Source organism: Lampetra fluviatilis, unplaced genomic scaffold, assembly GCF_964198595.1.
Source record: "Lampetra fluviatilis unplaced genomic scaffold, kcLamFluv1.1 SCAFFOLD_359, whole genome shotgun sequence".
NCBI classification, from domain to species: Eukaryota; Metazoa; Chordata; class Hyperoartia; order Petromyzontiformes; family Petromyzontidae; genus Lampetra; species Lampetra fluviatilis.
The window spans coordinates 37,501-62,233 of NW_027620746.1; the positions used below are offsets into that span (position 1 = coordinate 37,501).

At 57.1% G+C, this 24,733-nt stretch overlaps 1 protein-coding gene and 1 long non-coding RNA gene across 2 annotated transcripts in view; both read right to left on the reverse strand.

The window, feature by feature from the left end:
* Window positions 1-586: 586 nt before the first annotated feature.
* Window positions 587-1,014, reverse strand: LOC144954342 (uncharacterized). The gene is made up of 3 exons (XR_013641149.1): window positions 918-1,014; window positions 736-766; window positions 587-679 (listed from the first exon to the last, which is right to left on the reverse strand). It is a non-coding gene; the product is annotated as an uncharacterized LOC144954342 (long non-coding RNA).
* Window positions 1,015-1,614: 600 nt separating this feature from the next.
* The window catches only part of LOC144954344 (cyclic nucleotide-gated channel alpha-3-like), a gene marked incomplete at its 5' end in the record, with an annotated part of 51,768 nt that continues 28,649 nt past the window's right edge, over window positions 1,615-24,733 (reverse strand). The window contains 5 exons of the mRNA XM_078884857.1: window positions 1,615-2,181; window positions 5,654-5,785; window positions 8,039-8,802; window positions 13,385-13,491; window positions 22,790-22,894. Coding sequence (XP_078740983.1) covers window positions 1,615-2,181; window positions 5,654-5,785; window positions 8,039-8,802; window positions 13,385-13,491; window positions 22,790-22,894 — 1,675 coding nt within the window. The remainder of the gene's footprint in view (window positions 2,182-5,653; window positions 5,786-8,038; window positions 8,803-13,384; window positions 13,492-22,789; window positions 22,895-24,733) is intronic.

Consider the following 24,733-nt stretch of genomic DNA (forward strand, 5'->3'; position numbering starts at 1 on the left):
TATATGTGTGTGTATATATATGTGTGTATATGTGTGTGTGTATATGTGTGTGTATTTGTGTGTGTGTATATGTGTGTGTATATATGTTAAATCTAAACATCACCGGCTAATTTCGTGGCAATCACCACCGCTCCCAGCTGCACCATCAGCATCACCTCCACAGCTACCATCACCTCCACCACCTCCACCATCACTTCTCATCACCACCACCTCCATCACTTCTCACCATCACCATCACTTCTCACCACCATCACTTCTCATCACCACCACCTCCATCACGTCTCACCATCACCATCACTTCTCACCACCATCACTTCTCATCACCACCTCCTCCATCACTTCTCACCATCACCATCACCACCATCACTTCTCACCACCACCATCACCACCTCCACCATCACTTCTCACCACCACCACCTCCACCACCACCTCCACCATCACCACCACCATCACTTCTCATCACCACCATCACCACCTCCATCACTTCTCATCATCACTTCTCACCACCACCTCCACCACCACCTCCACCACCACCACCATCTCCACCACCACCTCCATCACTTCTCACCACCACCACCTCCACCACCACCACCATCTCCACCACCACCACCATCACTTCTCACCACCACCACCACCATCTCCATCACTTCTCATCATCACTTCTCACCACCACCATCACCTCCATCACTTCTCACCATCTCCTCCACCACCACCACCATCACTTCTCACCACCACCACCACCATCTCCATCACTTCTCACCACCACCTCCACCACCACCTCCATCACCACCACCACCTCCATCACTTCTCACCATCACCACCTCCATCACCATCACCACCTCCATCACTTCTCACCACCACCTCCACCACCACCACCATCACTTCTCACCACCACCACCACCATCACATCTCACCACCACCACCATCTCCATCACTTCTCACCATCACCACCTCCACCACCTCAACCACCTCCATCACTTCTCACCATCACCACCTCCATCTCCACCACCACCTCCATCACTTCTCACCATCTCCACCACCATCACTTCTCACCACCACCACCACCATCACTTCTCACCACCACCACCACCACCACCTCCTCCACCACCACCACCATCACTTCTCACCACCACCACCTCCATCACTTCTCACCATCACCACCTCCATCACCATCACCACCTCCATCACTTCTCACCATCACCACCTCCATCACCACCACCACCTCCATCACTTCTCACCACCACCACCACCACCATCACTTCTCACCATCTCCACCACCACCACCATCACTTCTCACCACCACCACCACCACCACCATCACTTCTCACCACCACCACCACCACCATCACTTCTCACCATCACCACCTCCATCACTTCTCACCACCACCACCACCACCACCTCCTCCACCACCACCACCATCACTTCTCACCACCTCCATCACTTCTCACCATCACCACCTCCATCACCATCACCACCTCCATCACTTCTCACCATCACCACCTCCATCACCACCACCACCTCCATCACTTCTCACCACCACCACCACCACCACCACCATCACTTCTCACCATCACCACCTCCATCACTTCTCACCATCACCACCACCACCTCCATCACTTCTCACCACCACCACCACCACCTCCACCACCACCTCCACCATCCTCCTCCTCCTCACCACTGCCCTCCCCAGGGCTGCCCTCATTCCCCATTAACCCGCCACGTGACTCACCCCCGCCCCTCGCCCTCTCCTCTAGCCGAGTCACCCTCTGCTTGATGCGCCTCTGCCCGGCGCTGTACTCGGCCAGAAGCCGGGCAAACCTCGTCCGCAACGTCTCCACCGCTCCGTCCAGACGACCGACCCTCTCCTCGACGTCGGCCGGGTCCGTTCCCGCGGCCGCGGCCGCCTCCTCGTCGATGAGGTTGTCCTTCGCCAAGATCTGCCTCCCCTTCTCCTCCAGCATCGCTTTGGCGTCGGGGTACTCGGTCAACGCCTGCACGAGGTCGTCCTTGGACAGGCAGAAGAGGTCCGAATAGCCGATGCTGCGGATGTTGGCCGTGCGACGGTTGCCCGACTTGCTGCCGCGGATGTTCAGGATGCTGATCTCGCCAAAGTAGGCCCCGTCGCTGAGGACTACGAACTGGGTGATTCCGTCGTCGGCAACCACCGCCAGTTTGCCCTCCTGCGGGGGGTGAGCGGTACGGGTGAGTGGTAGGGGTGAGCGGTAGGGGTGAGCGGTGGGGGTGAGCGGTAGGGGTGAGCGAGAGGGGTGAGGGAGAGGGTGAGCGGTGGGGGTGAGCGAGAGGGGTGAGCGGTAGGGGTGAGCGGTAGGGGTGAGCGGTGGGGGTGAGCGGTAGGGGTGAGCGAGAGGGTGAGCGGTGGGGGTGAGCGAGAGGGGTGAGCAGGAGGGGATAGTGAGAGGGTGAGCGGTAGGGGTGAGCGGTAGGGGTGAGCGAGAGGGGATAGTGAGAGGGTGAGCGGTAGGGGGTGAGCGGTAGGGGTGAGCGAGAGGGGATAGTGAGAGGGTGAGCGGTAGGGGGTGAGCGAGAGGGGTGAGCGGGAGGGGATAGTGAGAGGGTGAGCGGTAGGGGGTGAGCGAGAGGGGTGAGCGGTAGGGGTGAGCGGTAGGGGTGAGCGGTGGGGGTGAGCGGTAGGGGTGAGCGAGAGGGGTGAGCGGGAGGGGATAGTGAGAGGGTGAGCGGTAGGGGGTGAGCGAGAGGGGTGAGCGGTAGGGGTGAGCGGTAGGGGTGAGCGAGAGGGGTGAGCGAGAGGGTGAGCGGTAGGGGTGAGCGAGAGGGGTGAGCGGTGAGTGGTGGGGGTGAGCGGTGGGGGGTGAGCGGTGGGGGTGAGCGGTAGGGGTGAGCGGTAGGGGTGAGCGGTAGGGGTGAGCGGTAGGAGTGAGCGGTAGGGGTGAGCGAGAGGGGTGAGCGGTGGGGGTGAGCGGTAGGGGTGAGCGGTAGGGGTGAGCGAGAGGGGTGAGCGGTAGGAGTGAGCGAGAGGGGATAGTGAGAGGGTGAGCGGTAGGGGTGAGCGGTAGGGGTGAGCGGTAGGGATAAGCGATGGGGGTGAGCGGTAGGGGTGAGCGGGGTGGGTATCAGGCGCCGCCACGTGTCGTACATCGCACGCTGGCTCACTCGGTCACTCACCCACTCACCCACTCACTCACTCACCCACTCACTCACCCACTCACTCACCCACTCACCCACCCACTCACTCACTCACTCACTCACCCACTCACTCACCCACCCACCCACTCACCCACCCACCCACTCACCCACTCACTCACTCACTCACCCACCCACCCACTCACCCACCCACCCACCCACCCACTCACTCACTCACTCACCCACTCACTCACTCACCCACCCACTCACCCACTCACTCACTCACTCACCCACTCACTCACCCACCCACCCACTCACCCACCCACCCACTCACCCACTCACTCACTCACTCACCCACTCACTCACCCACTCACCCACTCACCCAATCACCCACCCACCCACTCACTCACCCACTCACCCACCCACTCACTCACCCACTCACTCACTCACCCACCCACCCACTCACCCAATCACCCACCCACCCACTCACCCACCCACCCACTCACCCACTCACTCACCCACCCACCCACCCACTCACTCACTCGCTCACTCGCTCACTCACCCACTCACTCACTCACTCACCCACTCACCCACTCACTCACCCACTCACTCACTCACCCACCCACTCACCCACTCACCCACTCACCCACCCACCCACTCACTCACCCACTCACTCACTCACCCACCCACTCACCCACCCACCCACTCACCCACTCACTCACTCACTCACCCACCCACTCACCCACCCACCCACTCACCCACTCACTCACTCACTCACCCACTCACCCACCCACTCACCCAATCACCCACCCACCCACTCACTCACCCACTCACCCACCCACTCACTCACCCACTCACTCACTCACCCACCCACCCACTCACCCAATCACCCACTCACCCACTCACCCACTCACCCACCCACCCACTCACTCACCCACTCACTCACTCACCCACCCACTCACCCACCCACCCACTCACCCACTCACTCACTCACTCACCCACTCACTCACCCACTCACCCACTCACCCAATCACCCACCCACCCACTCACTCACCCACTCACCCACCCACTCACTCACCCACTCACTCACTCACCCACCCACCCACTCACTCACCCAATCACCCACTCACCCACCCACCCACTCACCCACCCACCCACTCACCCACTCACTCACCCACCCACCCACTCACTCACTCGCTCACTCGCTCACTCACCCACTCACTCACTCACTCACCCACTCACCCACCCACTCACCCAATCACCCACCCACTCACTCACTCACCCACCCACTCACTCACTCACCCACCCACCCACTCACCTACTCACCCACCCACCCACTCTCCCACTCACTCACTCACCCACCTACTCACCCACCCACCCACCCACTCTCCCACTCACTCACTCACTCACCCACTCACTCACCCACCCACTCACTCACTCACCCACCCACCCACTCACCTACTCACCCACCCACCCACTCACTCACTCACCCACCCACTCACTCACTCACTCACTCACCCACTCACCTACTCACCCACCCACCCACTCTCCCACTCACTCACCCACCCACCCACCCACTCACCCACCCACTCACTCACTCACCCACCCACCCACTCACCTACTCACCCACCCACCCACTCACCTACTCACCCACCCACCCACTCACCTACTCACTCACTCACCCACCCACCCACTCACACACCCACCCACCCACACACTCACCCACTCACCCAATCACCCACCCACCCACCCACTCACTCACCCACCCACCCACCCACTCACCCACCCACTCATTCACCCACCCACCCACCCACCTTAATTATGTACATCTCTCTCCCAATGTCTCCCTTGCGACAGATGTAATCTCCCGGACTGTACACCACGGGTCTCACACCCACTCACTCACCGACTCACCCACCCACCCACCCACCCACTCACTCACTCACTCACCCACCCACTCACTCACTCACCCACCCACCCACTCACTCACTCACTCACTCACCCACCCACCCACCCACTCACTCACCGACTCACCCACCCACCCACCCACCCACCCACTCACCCACCCACCCACTCACCTACTCACCCACCCACCCACCCACTCACTCACCCACCCACCCACCCACTCACCCACCCACTCACTCACCCACCCACTCTCCCACTCACTCACCCACCCACCCACTCACCCACCCACCCACCCACTCACCCACCCACTCACTCACCCACCCACCCACTCACCCACCCACTCACTCACCCACCCACCCACCCACCCACCCACCCACCCACTCACTCACCCACCCACCCACTCACCCACCCACTCACTCACCCACCCACTCTCCCACTCACTCACCCACCCACCCACTCACCCACCCACCCACCCACCCACTCACCCACCCACCCACTCACTCACCCACCCACCCACCCACCCACTCACTCACTCACCCACCCACCCACCCACTCACCCACCCACTCACTCACCCACCCACCCACTCACCCACCCACTCACTCACCCACCCACCCACCCACCCACTCACCCACCCACCCACCCACCTTAATTATGTACATCTCTCTCCCAATGTCTCCCTTGCGACAGATGTAATCTCCCGGACTGTACACCACGGGTCTCAGCTTCAGCACCAGCTCGACCAGGAGGCCGGCTTCACAGTCGGCGAAGATTCGAACCTTCATTGGAGAGAGAGCGAGAGAGAGATTGTGAATGAGTGAGTGTGTGAGTGGGTGAGCGTGTGTGTGAGTGGGTGGGTGAGTGAGTGGGTGAGTGGGTGAGTGTGTGTGTGTGTGAGTGGGTGAGCGAGCGTGTGAATGAGTGAGTGGGTGAGTGAGTGGGTGATTGGGTGAGTGGGTGGGTGAGTCGGTGGGTGAGTGAGTGGGTGAGTGTGTGAGTGAGTGTGTGAGTGGGTGAGCGAGTGTGTGAATGAGTGAGTGTGTGAGTGAGTATGTGAGTATGTGAGTGGGTGAGTGAGTGGGTGATTGGGTGAGTGGGTGGGTGAGTCGGTGGGTGAGTGAGTGGGTGAGTGTGTGAGTGAGTGTGTGAGTGGGTGAGCGAGCGTGTGAATGAGTGAGTGGGTGATTGGGTGAGTCGGTGGGTGAGTGAGTGGGTGATTGGGTGAGTGTGTGAGTGTGTGAGCGAGCGTGTGAATGAGTGAGTGGGTGATTGGGTGAGTCGGTGGGTGAGTGAGTGGGTGATTGGGTGAGTGTGTGAGTGGGTGAGCGAGCGTGTGAATGAGTGAGTGCGTGATTGGGTGAGTGGGTGGGTGAGTCGGTGAGTGAGTGAGTGGGTGATTGGGTGAGTGGGTGGGTGAGTCGGTGGGTGAGTGAGTGGGTGAGTGTGTGAGTGAGTGTGTGAGTGGGTGAGCGAGCGTGTGAATGAGTGAGTGGGTGAGTATGTGAGTGTGTGAGTGGGTGAGTGAGTGGGTGATTGGGTGAGTGGGTGGGTGAGTCGGTGGGTGAGTGAGTGGGTGAGTGTGTGAGTGAGTGTGTGAGTGGGTGAGCGAGCGTGTGAATGAGTGAGTGGGTGAGTGAGTGAGTGTGTGAGTGGGTGAGCGTGTGTGTGAGTGGGTGAGTGTGTGAGTGTGTGAGTGGGTGAGCGTGTGTGTGTGGGTGAGTGTGTGAGTGTGTGAGTGGGTGAGCGTGTGTGTGAGTGGGTGAGTGAGTGAGTGTGTGAGTGGGTGAGCGTGTGTGTGAGTGGGTGAGTGAGTGAGTGTGTGAGTGGGTGAGCGTGTGAGTGTGTGAGTGGGTGAGCGAGCGTGTGAATGAGTGAGTGGGTGATTGGGTGAGTGGGTGGGTGAGTCGGTGGGTGAGTGAGTGGGTGATTGGGTGAGTGGGTGGGTGAGTCGGTGGGTGAGTGAGTGGGTGAGTGTGTGAGTGAGTGTGTGAGTGGGTGATCGAGCGTGTGAATGAGTGAGTGGGTGAGTGAGTGAGTGTGTGGGTGAGTGGGTGAAAGAACGTGTGAATGAGTGAGTGGGTGAGTGAGTGAGTGAGTGGGTGAGCGGGTGAGCGAGCGAGTGAGTGTGTGAATGAGTGAGTGTGTGAGTGAGCGAGCGTGTGAATGAGTGAGTGGGTGAGTGAGTGGGTGAGTGAGTGTGTGAGTGGGTGAGAGACCGTGTGAATGAGTGAGTGGGTGGGTGAGTGAGTGAGTGGGTGAGTGAGTGAGCGAGTGAGTAAGTGTGTGAATGAGTGAGTGTGTGGGTGAGCGAGTGAGTGTGTGAATGAGTGAGTGGGTGAGCGAGCGAGTGAATGAGTGAGCGGGTGAGCGAGCGAGTGAGTGTGTGAATGAGTGAGTGGGTGAGTGAGTGAGTGTGTGAATGAGTGAGTGGGTGAGCGACCGAGTGAGTGAGCGAGCGAGCGAGTGGGTGAGCGAGCGAATGAGTGAGTAAGTGAGTGTGTGAGCGAGTGTGCGAGTGAGTGAATGAGTGAGTAAGTGAGTGTGTGAGCGAGTGTGCGAGTGAGTGAATGAGTGAGTAAGCGAGTGTGTGAGTGAATGAGTGAGCGAGCGAGTGAGTGACCGACCGAGTGAGTGAGCGTGCGAGCGAGCGAGCGAGCGAGTGACCGACCGAGTGAGTGAGTGAGCGAGCGAGTGAGTGACCGACCGAGTGAGTGAGCGTGCGAGCGAGCGAGCGAGCGAGTGACCGACCGAGTGAGCGAGCGAGCGAGCGAGTGAGCGAGCGAGTGAATGAGCGAGCGAGTGACCGACCGAGTGACCGACCGAGTGAGCGAGCGAGCGAGCGAGCGAGCGAGTGACCGACCGAGTGAGCGAGCGAGCGAGCGAGTGAGCGAGCGAGTGACCGACCGAGTGAGTGAGTGAGCGAGCGAGTGAGCGTGTGAATGAATGAGCGAACGACCGACCGACCGACCGACCGAGCGAGTGAGCGAGCGAGCGGGCGACCGAGCAACCGAGCGTCCGCTCCACCGCCCCACCTTCTTCAACGTCTCGAGGTGAACATTGATGGCGATCTCCGCCTTCAGCTTGTCGGGCAGATTCTTGAGCACCTCTTTCTCCTCGACCGCCTTCTTGTTGGTCCACAGGTAGTCGAACCACTTGATCACGCGGCCCTCCAACTCCTTGGTGACGCTCCTGAACTGCATGTACTGCTTGATGGCATCGATGCGCGCCTGGAACTCGGCGCGCGAAGCGTTCATGTTGGAGATCATCGCCCCGACGTTGCCCACGATCGTGGCGAAGATGAGCACGCCGACGAGAAAGTCCACGACCACGAACACGTATTCCACGTCTCGGACCGGCGGCGGGGTCTCCCCGATGGTCGTGAGGGTCAACGTGGACCAGTAGAGGCTGTAGATGTATTTGCGAGCGAGCCGGCCGTAGTCCGGGTGCGACACGTTGGGGTAGACCCACGTGTCGGAGCCGAAGCCGATCGCCTTGGAGATGGCGAAGTAGACGCAGGCGTTCCAGTGGATGATGATCACGATGTAGAGGACCAGGTTGCCGATTCGGAAGACGTTCGGGAAGCTGGTGCGTGTCTCCGTTCGGTCGAAAAACTCGAACATTCGGGCGAAACGCAGGAGGCGGTTGAAACGGATCTCGGGGTGGTCGAGACCCAGGGCGAGGTAGGCAACATCGGTGGGAGCGAGAGAAGCCACGTCGAGCTTGAACTGCAGGGTGCGTGTGTAGTGATCACGCAGCTTGCGGGAGTCACGCACCAAGAGGCCTTGTTCTAGGAAGCCTGGGGAGTGGGTGGGTGGATAAGCTAATGAATGAGAGGCTGGGTGAGTGGGTGGGTGGGTGAGTGGGTGGGTGGGTGGGTGAGTGAGTGGGTAAGTGGATGAATGAGTGGCTGAGTGAGTGGGTGGGTTAGTGAGTGGATGGGTGGGTGGGTTAGTGGGGGGGGGGTTAGTGGGGGGGTGGGTGGGTGGGTTAGTGGGGGGGGTAGGCGACATCGGTGGGAGCGAGAGAGGCCACGTGGAGCGTGAACTGCAGGGTGCGTGTGTAGTGATCACGCAGCTTGCGGGAGTCACGCACCAAGAGGCCTTGTTCTAGGAAGCCTGGGGGGGTGGGTGGGTGGGGGGGTGGGTGGATTAGTGGGTGGGTGAGTGGTTGGATAAGCTAATGAATGAGAGGCTGGGTGTGTGGGTGGCTGGGTGTGTGGGTGGGTGGGTGGGTGAGTGAGTGAGTGAATGAGTGGCTGGGTGGGTGGGTGGGTGAGTGAGTGGGTGGGTGGGTAGGTAGGTGAGTGGGTGAATGAGTGAGCGGCTGAGTCAGTGGTTGGATAAGCTAATGAATGAGTGGCTGGGTGAGTGGGTGGGTGGGTAGGTAGGTGAGTGGGTGAGTGGTTGGATAAGCTAATGAGTGGCTGGGTGAGTGAGTGGGTGGGTGGGTGAGTGAGTGGGTGGGTGGGTGAGTGAGTGGGTGGATGAATGAGTGAGTGGGTGAGTGGGTAAGTGGATGAATGAGTGGCTGAGTGAGTGGGTGGGTGAGTGAGTTATTGAGTGGATGGGTGAGTGAGTGAGTGGGTGGATGGGTGGGTTAGTGAGTGGGTGAGTGAGTGGGTGGGTGGGTTAGTAGGGGGGTGAATGAGTGAGCGGCTGAGTCAGTGGTTGGATAAGCTAATTAATGAGTGGCTGGGTGAGTGAGTGGGTGAGTGAGTGAGTGGGTGGGTGAGTGGATCGGTGAGTAGATGGGTGAGTGGGTTAGTGAGTGGGTTAGTGAGTGAGTGGTGGGTGGGTTAGTGGGGGGGGGGTTAGTGGGGGGGGGGTTAGTGGGGGGGGGGGTTAGTGGGGGGGGGGGGTTAGTGGGGGGGGGGGGGTAGGCGACATCGGTGGGAGCGAGAGAAGCCACGTCTAGTTTGAACTGCAGGGTGCGTGTGTAGTGATCACGCAGCTTGCGGGAGTCACGAACCAAGAGGCCTTGTTCTAGGAAGCCTGGGGGGTGGGTGGGTTAGTGAGTGAGTGGGTGGGTGAGTGGGTGAATGGGTGGGTGAGTGGGTGGGTGGGTTAGTGAGTGAGTGGGTGGGTGGGTGAGTGGGTGGGTGGGTGGGTGAGTGGGTGAGTGGGTGGGGGGGTTAGTGGGTGAGTGGGTGGGTGAGTGGGTGAATGGGTGGGTGGGTGAGTGGGTGGGTGGGTGGGTGAGTGGGTGGGTGGGTGAGTGGGTGGGGGGGTTAGTGGGTGAGTGGGTGGGTGAGTGGGTGAATGGGTGGGTGGGTGGGTGAGTGGGTGAATGGGTGGGTGGGTGAGTGGGTGGGTGGGTTAGTGAGTGAGTGGGTGGGTGGGTGAGTGGGTGGGTGGGTGAGTGGGTGAGTGGGTGGGGGGGTTAGTGGGTGAGTGGGTGGGTGAGTGGGTGAATGGGTGGGTGGGTGAGTGGGTGGGTGGGTGGGTGAGTGGGTGGGTGGGTGAGTGGGTGGGGGGGTTAGTGGGTGAGTGGGTGGGTGAGTGGGTGAATGGGTGGGTGGGTGAGTGGGTGGGTGAGTGGGTGGGTGGGTGGGTGAGTGGGTGAGTGGGTGGGTGAGTGGGTGGGTGGGTGAGTGGGTGGGTGAGTGGGTGGGTGGGTGGGTGAGTGGGTGGGGGGGTTAGTGGGTGAGTGGGTGGGTGAGTGGGTGAATGGGTGGGTGGGTGAGTGGGTGGGTGAGTGGGTGGGTGGGTGAGTGGGTGGGTGGGTTAGTGAGTGAGTGGGTGGGTGAGTGGGTGAATGGGTGGGTGGGTGGGTGAGTGGGTGGGTGGGTGAGTGGGTGGGTGGGTGGGTGAGTGGGTGGGTGGGTGAGTGGGTGGGGGGGTTAGTGGGTGAGTGGGTGGGTGAGTGGGTGAATGGGTGGGTGGGTGAGTGGGTGGGTGAGTGGGTGGGTGGGTGGGTGAGTGGGTGAGTGGGTGAGTGGGTGGGTGAGTGGGTGAGTGGGTGGGTGGGTGGGTGAGTGGGTGGGGGGGTTAGTGGGTGAGTGGGTGGGTGAGTGGGTGAATGGGTGGGTGGGTGAGTGGGTGGGTGAGTGGGTGGGTGAGTGGGTGGGTGGGTGAGTGGGTGGGTGGGTGGGTGGGTGAGTGGGTGAGTGGGTGGGTGAGTGGGTGGGTGGGTGGGTGAGTGGGTGGGTGGGTGAGTGGGTGAGTGGGTGGGGGGTTAGTGGGTGAGTGGGTGGGTGGGTGAGTGGGTGAGTGGGTGAGTGGGTGAGTGGGTGGGTGAGTGGGTGGGTGGGTGGGTGAGTGGGTGGGTGGGTGGGTGAGTGGGTGAGTGGGTGGGGGGGTTAGTGGGTGAGTGGGTGGGTGGGTGAGTGGGTGAGTGGGTGAGAGGGTGGGTGGGTGAGTGGGTGGGTGGGTGAGTGGGTGGGTGGGTGAGTGGGTGAGTGGGTGGGTGGGTGAGTGGGTGGGTGGGTGAGTGGGTGAGTGGGTGAATGGGTGAGTGGGTGAGTGGGTGAATGGGTGGGTGGGTGAGTGGGTGGGTGGGTGAGTGGGTGGGTGGGTGGGTTAGTTAGTGAGTGAGTGGGTGGGTGGGTGAGTGGGTGAGTGGGTGAATGGGTGGGCGGGTGAGTGGGTGGGTGGGTGAGTGGGTGGGTGGGTGGGTGGGTGAGTGGGTGGGTGGGTGGGTGAGTGGGTGGGTGGGTGGGTGGGTGGGTGAGTGGGTGGGTGGGTCGGTGGGTGGGTGAGTGGGTGAGTGGGTGAGTGGGTGGGTGGGTGAGTGGGTGGGTGGGTGGGTGAGTGGGTGGGTGGGTGGGTGGGTGGGTGGGTGGGTGGGTGGGTGGGTGAGTGGGTGAGTGGGTGGGTGGGTGAGTGGGTGGGTGGGTGAGTGGGTGAGTGGGTGAATGGGTGAGTGGGTGAGTGGGTGAATGGGTGGGTGGGTGAGTGGGTGGGTGGGTGAGTGGGTGGGTGGGTGGGTTAGTTAGTGAGTGAGTGGGTGGGTGGGTGAGTGGGTGAGTGGGTGAATGGGTGGGCGGGTGAGTGGGTGGGTGGGTGAGTGGGTGGGTGGGTGGGTGGGTGAGTGGGTGGGTGGGTGGGTGAGTGGGTGGGTGGGTGGGTGGGTGGGTGGGTGAGTGGGTGGGTGGGTCGGTGGGTGGGTGAGTGGGTGAGTGGGTGAGTGGGTGGGTGGGTGAGTGGGTGGGTGGGTGGGTGAGTGGGTGGGTGGGTGGGTGGGTGGGTGGGTGGGTGGGTGGGTGAGTGGGTGAGTGGGTGGGTGGGTGAGTGGGTGGGTGGGTGAGTGGGTGAGTGGGTGAATGGGTGAGTGGGTGAGTGGGTGAATGGGTGGGTGGGTGAGTGGGTGGGTGGGTGGGTGAGTGGGTGGGTGGGTGGGTTAGTTAGTGAGTGAGTGGGTGAGTGGGTGAATGGGCGGGTGGGTGAGTGTGTGTGTTGTTGAGTGTGTGGTGAGTGTGTTGGTGAGTGTGTTGGTGAGTGAGTGTGGTGAGTGTGGTGAGTGTGGTGAGTGTGTTGGTGAGTGTGGTGAGTGTGTGGTGAGTGTGTTGGTGAGTGAGTGTGGTGAGTGTGGTGAGTGTGGTGAGTGTGTTGGTGAGTGTGGTGAGTGTGTGGTGAGTGTGTGGTGAGTGTGGTGAGTGTGTGGTGAGTGTGTTGGTGAGTGAGTTGGTGAGTGGTGAGTGTGTTGGTGAGTGTGTTGGTGAGTGTGTGGTGAGTGTGTTGGTGAGTGTGTTGGTGAGTGTGTGGTGAGTGTGTTGGTGAGTGTGGTGAGTGTGGTGAGTGTGTGGTGAGTGTGTGTGGTGAGTGTGTTGGTGAGTATGTTGGTGAGTGAGTGTGGTGAGTGTGGTGAGTGTGTTGGTGAGTGTGTTGGTGAGTGTGTTGGTGAGTGTGTTGGTGAGTGAGTGGTGGTGAGTGTCTTGGTGAGTGTGTTGGTGAGTGAGTGTGGTGAGTGTGGTGGGTGTGTGGTGAGTGTGTTTGGTGAGTGTGTGGTGAGTGAGTGTTCGGTGAGTGTGTTTGGTGAGTGTGTTTGGTGAGTGGTGGTGAGTGTGGTGAGTGTGTGGTGAGTGTGTGAGTGTGTTGGTGAGTGTGTTGGTGAGTGTGTTTGGTGAGTGGTGGTGAGTGTGGTGAGTGGTGGTGAGTGTGGTGAGTGTGTTGGTGAGTGAGTGGTGGTGAGTGTGGTGAGTGGTGGTGAGTGTGGTGAGTGTGTGAGTGTGTTGGTGAGTGTGGTGGTGTGTTTGGTGAGTGGTGGTGAGTGTGGTGAGTGGTGGTGAGTGTGGTGAGTGGTGGTGAGTGTGGTGAGTGTGTGAGTGTGTTGGTGAGTGTGTTGGTGAGTGAGTGGTGGTGAGTGTGGTGAGTGTGTGAGTGTGTTGGTGAGTGTGTTGGTGAGTGAGTGGTGGTGAGTGTGGTGAGTGTAGCGCTCACCAGTTCGGAAGCGCACAAACGTGTCAGCCAGGTAGATGAGGTCAGAGAGGTAGTCAAGGACCAGCCAGAGCACCACGTGGTCACTCTGGAGCTCGTCAAAACAAGACCTGCTCACCACACACACACAGACACTCACCACTCACTCACCAACTCACCAACTCACCACACACACACAGACACTCACCAACTCACCAACTCACCACACACACACAGACACTCACCACTCACTCACCAACTCACCAACTCACTCACCACACACACACAGACACTCACCACTCACTCACCAACTCACCAACTCACTCACCACACACACACAGACACTCACCACACACTCACCAACTCACCAACTCACCACACACACACAGACACTCACCACTCACTCACCAACTCACCAACTCACTCACCACACACACACAGACACTCACCACTCACTCACCAACTCACCAACTCACTCACCACACACACACAGACACTCACCACTCACTCACCAACTCACCAACTCACTCACCACACACACACAGACACTCACCACTCACTCACCAACTCACCAACTCACTCACCACACACACACAGACACTCACCACTCACTCACCAACTCACCAACTCACTCACCACACACACAGACACTCACCACTCACTCACCAACTCACCAACTCACTCACCACACACACACAGACACTCACCACTCACTCACCAACTCACCAACTCACTCACCACACACACACAGACACTCACCACTCACTCACCAACTCACCAACTCACTCACCACACACACACAGACACTCACCACTCACTCACCAACTCACCAACTCACTCACCACACACACACAGACACTCACCACTCACTCACCAACTCACCAACTCACTCACCACACACACACAGACACTCACCACTCACTCACCAACTCACCAACACACTCACCACACTCACCACTCACTCACCAACTCACTCACCAACACACTCACCAACTCACTCAGACACTCACCCACTCACTCACACGCTCACTCACTCACCAACTCCCTCACCAACACACTCACCAACTCACTCACCCACTCACTCACCAATCTACTCACCAACACACTCACTCACTCACCAACTCACTCACCACTCGCTCACCAACTCACTCACCAACTCACTCACCAACTCACTCACCAACTCACTCACCAACTCACTCACCAACTCACTCACCAACTCACTCACCAACTCACTCACCAACTCACTCACCAACTCACTCACCAACACACTCACCAACTCACTCACCAACTCACTCACCAACACACTCACCACACTCACTCACCAACTCACTCACCAACTCACTCACCAACACACTCACCAACTCACTCACCAACACACTCACCAACTCACTCACCAACACACTCACCAACTCACTCACCAACTCACTCACCAACTCACTCACCAACACACTCACCAACACACTCACCAACTCACTCACCAACTCACTCACCAACTCACTCACCAACTCACTCACCAACACACTCACCAACACACTCACCAACTCACTCACCAACTCACTCACCAACACACTCACCAACACACTCACCAACACACTCACTCACACACTCACCAACTCACTCACCAACACACTCACCAACACACTCACCACACTCACTCACCAACTCACTCACCAAATCACTCACCAACACACTCACCAACACACTCACCAACTCACTCACCAACTCACTCACCAACACACTCACCAACTCACTCACCACTCACTCACCAACACACTCACCAACACACTCACCAACACACTCACCAACTCACTCACCAACACACTCACCAACTCTCCAACACACTCACCAACACACTCACCAACACACTCACCAACTCTCCAACACACTCACCAACACACTCACCAACTCACTCACCAACACACTCACCAACACACTCACCAACACACTCACCAACACACTCACCAACACACTCACCAACACACTCACCAACACACTCACCAACTCACTCACCAACTCACTCACCACACACACTCACCAACACACTCACCAACTCACTCACCACACACACTCACCAACACACTCACCAACACACTCACCAACACACTCACCAACACACTCACCAACTCACTCACCAACTCACTCACCACACACACTCACCAACACACTCACCAACTCACTTACCAACTCACTCACCAACACACTCACCAACACACTCACCAACACACTCACCAACTCTCCAACACACTCACCAACTCACTTACCAACACACTCACCAACACACTCACCAACTCACTTACCAACTCACTCACCAACACACTCACCAACACACTCACCAACTCACTTACCAACTCTCCAACACACTCACCAACTCTCCAACACACTCACCAACACACTCACCAACTCTCCAACACACTCACCAACTCACTTACCAACACGCTCACCACACACACACCAACACACTCACCAACACACTCACCAACTCACTCACCAACACACTCACCAACACACTCACCAACTCACTCACCAACACACTCACCACTCACTCACCAACTCTCCAACACACTCACCAACACACTCACCAACTCACTCACCAACACACTCACTCACACACTCACCAACTCACTCACCAACACACTCACCAACTCTCCAACACACTCACCAACACACTCACCAACTCACTTACCAACACACTCACCAACACACTCACCAACTCACTCACCAACACACTCACCAACTCTCCAACACACTCACCAACACACTCACCAACTCACTTACCAACACACTCACCAACACACTCACCAACACACTCACCAACTCTCCAACACACTCACCAACTCACTCACCAACACACTCACCAACACACTCACCAACTCACTCACCAACTCACTCACCAACTCTCCAACACACTCACCAACTCACTCACCAACACACTCACCAACACACTCACCAACACACTCACCACTCACTCACCAACTCTCCAACACACTCACCAACTCACTTACCAACACACTCACCAACACACTCACCAACACACTCACCAACACACTCACCAACTCTCCAACACACTCACCAACACACTCAGCAACACACTCACCAACACACTCACCAACTCTCCAACTCACTCACCAACTCACTCACCAACTCTCCAACACACTCACCAACACGCTCACACACACTCACCAACTCACTCACCAACACACTCACCAACACACTCACCAACACACTCACCAACTCACTCACCAACTCTCCAACTCACTCACCAACACACTCACCAACACACTCACCAACTCACTCACCAACACACTCACCAACTCTCCAACACACTCACCAACACACTCACCAACACACTCACCAACTCACTTACCAACACACTCACCACACACACTCACCAACTCACTCACCACACTCACCAACTCACTCACCAACTCACTCACCAACACACTCACCAACTCACTCACCAAATCACTCACCAACACACTCACCAACACACTCACCAACTCACTCACCAACTCACTCACCAACACACTCACCAACTCACTCACCACTCACTCACCAACACACTCACCAACACACTCACCAACACACTCACCAACTCACTCACCAACACACTCACCAACTCTCCAACACACTCACCAACACACTCACCAACTCACTTACCAACACACTCACCAACACACTCACCAACACACTCACCAACTCTCCAACACACTCACCAACTCACTCACCAACACACTCACCAACACACTCACCAACTCACTCACCAACTCACTCACCAACTCTCCAACACACTCACCAACTCACTCACCAACACACTCACCAACACACTCACCAACACACTCACCACTCACTCACCAACTCTCCAACACACTCACCAACTCACTTACCAACACACTCACCAACACACTCACCAACACACTCACCAACACACTCACCAACTCTCCAACACACTCACCAACACACTCAGCAACACACTCACCAACACACTCACCAACTCTCCAACTCACTCACCAACTCACTCACCAACTCTCCAACACACTCACCAACACGCTCACACACACTCACCAACTCACTCACCAACACACTCACCAACACACTCACCAACACACTCACCAACTCACTCACCAACTCTCCAACTCACTCACCAACACACTCACCAACACACTCACCAACTCACTCACCAACACACTCACCAACTCTCCAACACACTCACCAACACACTCACCAACACACTCACCAACTCACTTACCAACACACTCACCACACACACTCACCAACTCACTCACCACACTCACCAACTCACTCACCAACTCACTCACACACTCACCAACTCAATCACCAACTCACTCACCAACTCACCAACTCACTCACCAACTCACTCACCAACTCACTCACCAACTCACTCACCAACTCACTCACCACTCACACACTCACCAACTCACTCACCAACACACTCACCAACACACTCACCACACACACTCACACACTCACCAACTCACACACCAACTCACTCACCACACACACTCACCAACTCACTCACCAACACACTCACCAACACACTCACCAACTCACCAACACACTCACCAACACACTCACCAACTCACTCACCAACACACTCACCAACACACTCACCAACTCACCAACACACTCACCAACACACTCACCAACTCACTCACCACTCACCAACTCACTCACACACTCACCAACACACTCACCAACTCACTCACCAACACACTCACACACACTCACCAACTCACTCACCAACTCACCAACACACTCACACATCAACACACTCACCAACTCACTCACACTCACTCACCAACACACTCACCAACACACTCACCAACACACTCACCAACTCACTCACCACTCACCAACTCACTCACACACTTACCAACACACTCACCAACGCACTCACCAACTCACTCACCAACACACTCACCAACACACTCACCACACTCACTCACCAACTCACCAACTCACTCACCAACACACTCACCAACACACTCACCAACTCACCAACACACTCACACACACTCACCAACACACTCACCAACTCACTCACCACTCACCAACTCACTCACACACTCACCAACTCACTCACCAACACACTCACACATACTCACCAACTCACTCACCAACTCACCAACACACTCACACATCAACACACTCACCAACTCACTCACACTCACTCACCAACACACTCACCAACACACTCACCAACACACTCACCAACTCACTCACCACTCACCAACTCACTCACACACTCACTCACACACTCACCAACACACTCACCAACACACTCACACACACTCACCAACACACTCACCAACTCACTCACCACTCACCAACTCACTCACACACTCACCAACTCACTCACCAACACACTCACACATACTCACCAACTCACTCACCAACTCACCAACACACTCACACATCAACACACTCACCAACTCACTCACACTCACTCACCAACACACTCACCAACACACTCACCAACACACTCACCAACTCACTCACCACTCACCAACTCACTCACACACTCACCAACACACTCACCAACTCACTCACCAACACACTCACACATACTCACCAACTCACTCACCAACTCACCAACACACTCACACATCAACACACTCACCAACTCACTCACACTCACTCACCAACACACTCACCAACTCACTCACCAACACACTCACCACACTCACTCACCAACTCACCAACTCACTCACCACTCACCAACTCACTCACACACTTACCAACACACTCACCAACGCACTCACCAACTCACTCACCAACACACTCACCAACACACTCACCAACTCACTCACCAACACACTCACCACACTCACTCACCAACTCACCAACTCACTCACCACTCACCAACTCACTCACACACTCACCAACACACTCACCAACTCACTCACCAACACACTCACACACACTCACCAACACACTCACCAACTCACTCACCAACACACTCACACACACTCACCAACTCACTCACCAACTCACCAACACACTCACACATCAACACACTCACCAACTCACTCACACTCACTCACCAACACACTCACCAACTCACTCACCAACACACTCACCACACTCACTCACCAACTCACCAACTCACTCACCACTCACCAACTCACTCACACACTCACCAACACACTCACCAACTCACTCACCAACACACTCACACACACTCACCAACACACTCACCAACTCACTCACCAACACTCACCAACTCACTCACACACTCACCAACACACTCACCAACTCACTCACCAACACACTCACACACACTCACCAACTCACTCACCAACTCACCAACACACTCACACATCAACACACTCACCAACTCACTCACACTCACTCACCAACACACTCACCAACTCACTCACCAACACACTCACCACACTCACTCACCAACTCACCAACTGACTCACCACTCACCAACTCACTCACACACTCACCAACACACTCACCAACTCACTCACCAACACACTCACACACACTCACCAACTCACTCACACACTCACCAACGCACTCACCAACTCACTCACCAACACACTCACCAACACACTCACCAACACACTCACCACTACACTCACACACTCACCATACACAGACACTCACCACTCACCAACACACTCACCAACACACTCACCAACTCACTCACACACTCACCAACACACTCACCAACTCAATCACCAACACGCTCACCACTCACCAACACACTCACCAACACACTCACCAACTCACTCACCACTCACACACTCACAGTGGGTAGGTAGGTGAGTGGGTAGGTGGGTGAGTAGGTGGATGAGTGGGTGGGTGGACTGGTGGGTAAGTAGGTGAGTGGGTATGTGGGTGGGTAGGTAGGTGAATGGGTAGGTGGGTGAGTGGGTGGGTGAGGTGGTGGGTGAGTGAGTGAGTGAGTGGGTGCGAGAGTGGGTGGGTGAGAGGCTGGGTGGGTGAGTGGGTAGCTGAGTGGGTGGGTAGGTAGTTAAGTAGTTCATTGGGTGGGTGAGTGCGTAGTTGAGTGGGTGAGTGGTTAGTTGAGTCGGTGGGTGAGTGCGTAGTTGAGTGGGTGGGTGAGTGGGCAGTTGAGTGGTTGGTATGTGGGTGAGTGGTTAGTTGAGTCGGTGGGTGAGTGCGTAGTTGAGTGGGTGGGTGAGTGGGTGGGTGAGTGGTTGGTATGTGGGTGAGTGGGTGGGTATGTGGGTGAGTGGGTGGGTGAGTAGTTGAGTGGGTGGGTGGGTGAGTGAGTGGATGGGTGGGTGGGTAGTTGAGTGGGTGGGTGAGTGGGTGGGTGAGTGGTTGGTATGTGGGTGAGTGGGTGGGTATGTGGGTGAGTGGGTGGGTGAGTAGTTGAGTGGGTGGGTGGGTGAGTGAGTGGATGGGTGGGTGGGTAGTTGAGTGGGTGGGTGAGTGGGTGGGTGAGTGGTTGGTATGTGGGTGAGTGGGTGGGTATGTGGGTGAGTGGGTGGGTGAGTAGTTGAGTGGGTGGGTGGGTGAGTGAGTGGATGGGTGGGTGGGTAGTTGAGTGGGTGGGTGAGTGGGTGGGTGAGTGGTTGGTATGTGGGTGAGTGGGTGGGTATGTGGGTGAGTGGGTGGGTGAGTAGTTGAGTGGGTGGGTGGGTGGGTGAGTGAGTGGATGGGTGGGTGGGTAGTTGAGTGGGTGGGTGAGTGAGTGGGTGAGTGAGTGGATGAGTGGGTGATGAAGTGAGTGGGTGAATGGGTGATGAAGTGAGTGGGTGAGTGGGTTATGAAGTGAGTGGGTGAGTGGTTGAGTAGGTGAGTGGCTAGTTGAGTGGGTGAGTGGGTGGGTGAGTGGGTGAGTGGGTGAGTAGTTGAGTGGGTGAGTGAGTGAGTGAGTGAGTAGTTGAGTGAGTGAGTGGGTGGGTGAGTGGGTAATGAAGTGAGTGAGTGGGTGGGTGGGTGGGTAGGTGAGTGGATGGGTGGGTGAGTGGGTGAGTGGGTGAGTAATTGAGTGGGTGAGTGAGTGAGTGAGTAGTTGAGTGAGTTGGTGGGTAGTTGAGTGGGTGGGTAGTTGAGTGGGTGGGTGGGTGAGTGACTAGTGAGTGAGTGAGTGGGTGGGTGGTTGAGTGGGTGGGTGGGTGGGTGGGTGGGTAGGTGAGTGGATGGGTGGGTGAGTGAGTAGTTGAGTGAGTGGGTGGGTGAGTGGGTGAGCGAGTGGGTGAGTGAGTGAGTGGGTGAGTGAGTGAGTGAGTAGTTGAGTGAGTGGGTGAGTGAGTGAGTGAGTAGTTGAGTGAGTGGGTGAGTGGGTGGGTGGGTGAGTGGGTGAGCGAGTGGGTGAGTGAGTGGGTAGTTGAGTGGGTGAGTGAGTGAGTGGGTAGTTGAGTGAGTGAGTGGGTGAGTGAGTAGTTGAGTGAGTGAGTGGGTGAGTGAGTGGGTGAGTGAGTGGGTGGGTGGGTGAGTGAGTGAGTGAGTAGTTGAGTGAGTGGGTGGGTGAGTGGGTGAGCGAGTGGGTGAGCGAGTGGGTAGTTGAGTGGGTGGGTGGGTGGGTGAGTGGGTAGTTGAGTGAGTGGGTGAGCGAGTGGGTAGTTGAGTGGGTGGGTGGGTGGGTGAGTGGGTAGTTGAGTGAGTGGGTGAGCGAGTGGGTAGTTGAGTGAGTGGGTGGGTGGGTGAGTGAGTGGGTGAGTGAGTGAGTGGGTAGGTAGTTGTGTGGGTGAGTGGGTGAGTGAGTGAGTGAGTGGGTAGTTGAGTGGGTGAGTGAGTGAGTGAGTAGTTGAGTGAGTGGGTGGGTGAGTGGATGGGTGGGTGAGTGGGTAGTTGAGTGAGTGGGTGAGCGAGTGGGTAGTTGAGTGAGTGGGTGGGTGGGTGAGTGAGTGGGTGAGTGAGTGAGTGGGTAGGTAGTTGTGTGGGTGAGTGGGTGAGTGAGTGAGTGAGTGGGTAGTTGAGTGGGTGAGTGAGTGAGTGAGTAGTTGAGTGAGTGGGTGGGTGAGTGAGTGGGTAGGTGAGTGGATGGGTGGGTGAGTGGGTAGTTGAGTGAGTGGGTGAGCGAGTGGGTAGTTGAGTGAGTGAGTGGGTAGTTGAGTGAGTGGGTGGGTGGGTGAGTGGGTGAGTAGGTGAGTGGGTAGGTAGTTGAGTGGGTGAGTGGGTGGGTGAGTGAGTGGGTAGTTGAGTGAGTGAGTGGGTAGTTGAGTGAGTGGGTGGGTGGGTGAGTGGGTGAGTAGGTGAGTGGGTAGGTAGTTGTGTGGGTGAGTGGGTTGGTGAGTGAGTGAGTAGGTGAGTGGGTAGGTAGTTGAGTGGGTGAGTGAGTGAGTGAGTAGTTGAGTGAGTGAGTGGGTAGTTGAGTGAGTGGGTGGGTGAGTGAGTGAGTGAGTGGGTAGGTAGTTGTGTGGGTGAGTGGGTGGGTGAGTGAGTGAGTAGGTGAGTGGGTAGGTAGTTGCGTGGGTATGTTAGTACCTGCACACGAGCATGCACCAGTTATACATGACTGGTATGCTGATGACAGTCAGCCAGTTGTAGTAGATGTTGCCTGCAGGGTCCACTACGATCAGCTCACGCTTTCTGCGACGGATGGACAAGGCCCCGGGCATAGGAACGTCACGTGGGATAGAGAGAGGCATAGACAAAGCTCCCCCAGGTAGCCTCCAACAGGGGCTGTAGGGGCAAGTGCTGTCAGTGGTAGCAGCAGCAGCGTTACCTATGGAGGCTACCGGCACTGTGACACACACAGTGACACACACACAGTGACACACACACACACACACAGTGACACACACACAGTGACACACACACACAGTGACACACACAGTGACACACACAGCGACACACACAGCAACACACACAGTGACACACACAGTGACACACACACACAGTGACACACACACAGTGACACACACACACAGTGACACACACATACAGTGACACACACATACAGTGACACATAGTGACACACACAGTGACACACACACACAGTGACACACACACACAGTGACACACACAGTGACACACACAGAGGAAGTGGCCAGCACCACCACGCCCGGCCGCCTTTGTCTCTCCCCCGATCAGGTATCTGGATATCTGGATATCTGGTATCTGGATACCTGTTCTATGTGATATGTGGTGAGCCTCTGCTCACGATCATTAAGAAGGACCTTCATGATGGTGAGCGGGCCCGGGTAAAACTACGTGGCCGGGAGTCGGAGCCTTTCCCTGTACACCTTGGGGGTGTGCGACAGGGATGTCCTCTGGCTCCCACATTATTTAACATCTATTTCGACCACGTAGTTCGTGAAGCCTTCGATGGCTGTACCAGGAGGAATTTCCATCTGGTACAGATACAATGGGAGGCTGATCGATGCCCGGGTGCGGTCAAGGGATGGCTCCCTATTGGTCAACCACGTTATGTATGCCGATGATTTGGTAATAGCTGCTCATTCAGAGGAGGAGTTGGAGACGCTGCTGCTGAGACTGGAGCGTGCCACTAAGAGGTGGGGCCTTACCATCAGCACCACCAAAACTAAGCACCTGCCTGGGTATTTTGTACCATCGGACACTCCACCCCCACCACTCCCAATTGGTGATGGGGCACTAGTGGAGAGAGTGGAGAGTTTCCCATACCTGGGCAGTGTGCTCGTTTAACAGCAGAGGTCTCACCTTGAATCAGTCGAGCGGCAATATCTTTTCATCGGTTGCGTAACGCTGTGTGGAAGCTACCTGGTCTGTCGCTCCGCACGAAGCTTCAGGTCTTCTCGGCCACGGTCATTCCCTCCCTTCTCTACGCTTGCGAAACGTGGACCCCCCTAGTGGAGCATCTTCGCCGGTTGGAAACATTTAGGCTGGCCTGCCTACGATCCATCCTGGGTTTAACCAGGCTGGATTATGTGAGGAGCTCACAAATCCTTGAAAGATCTGGGCAAAGTCCCATCAGTGAGCTCCTCCGGCAGGCAAGGCTGCGTTGGCTGGGTCATGTAGCCCGCATGCCCAGCCACCGCATGCCCAAACAGCTTTTGTTCGGCCGGATCGAGGGGGCTAAACGGGCGCGGCACGGGCTAGAGAAGAGATGGAGTGATGTGGTACAGGAGGATGTGGAGCTGAGTGGACTTGCCGATGACTGGTACCAGCGGTGTCAAGATCGGCCTCAGTGGAGGAGGCTCGTGAAGGACGCTACTGGGCAGTTGGAGGCAGTCGCCCTCCAACAACAACGGAGGGCGGAGGAGCGACGCTCACAACAACGAGTGGAGCGCCGGGTGGCTAAAGCACAGCAAGTTGGCACAGTAGGGGGCACAGGTGATGCATCAGCCAGTCATCTCGGTCATCTCGGTCAGTCGACCCGTGGCACCTGCTGGGTCTGCCCCGTGACCTCCTGCCAGCGGGCGTTCGACACTTCACGTGGCAGCCTCA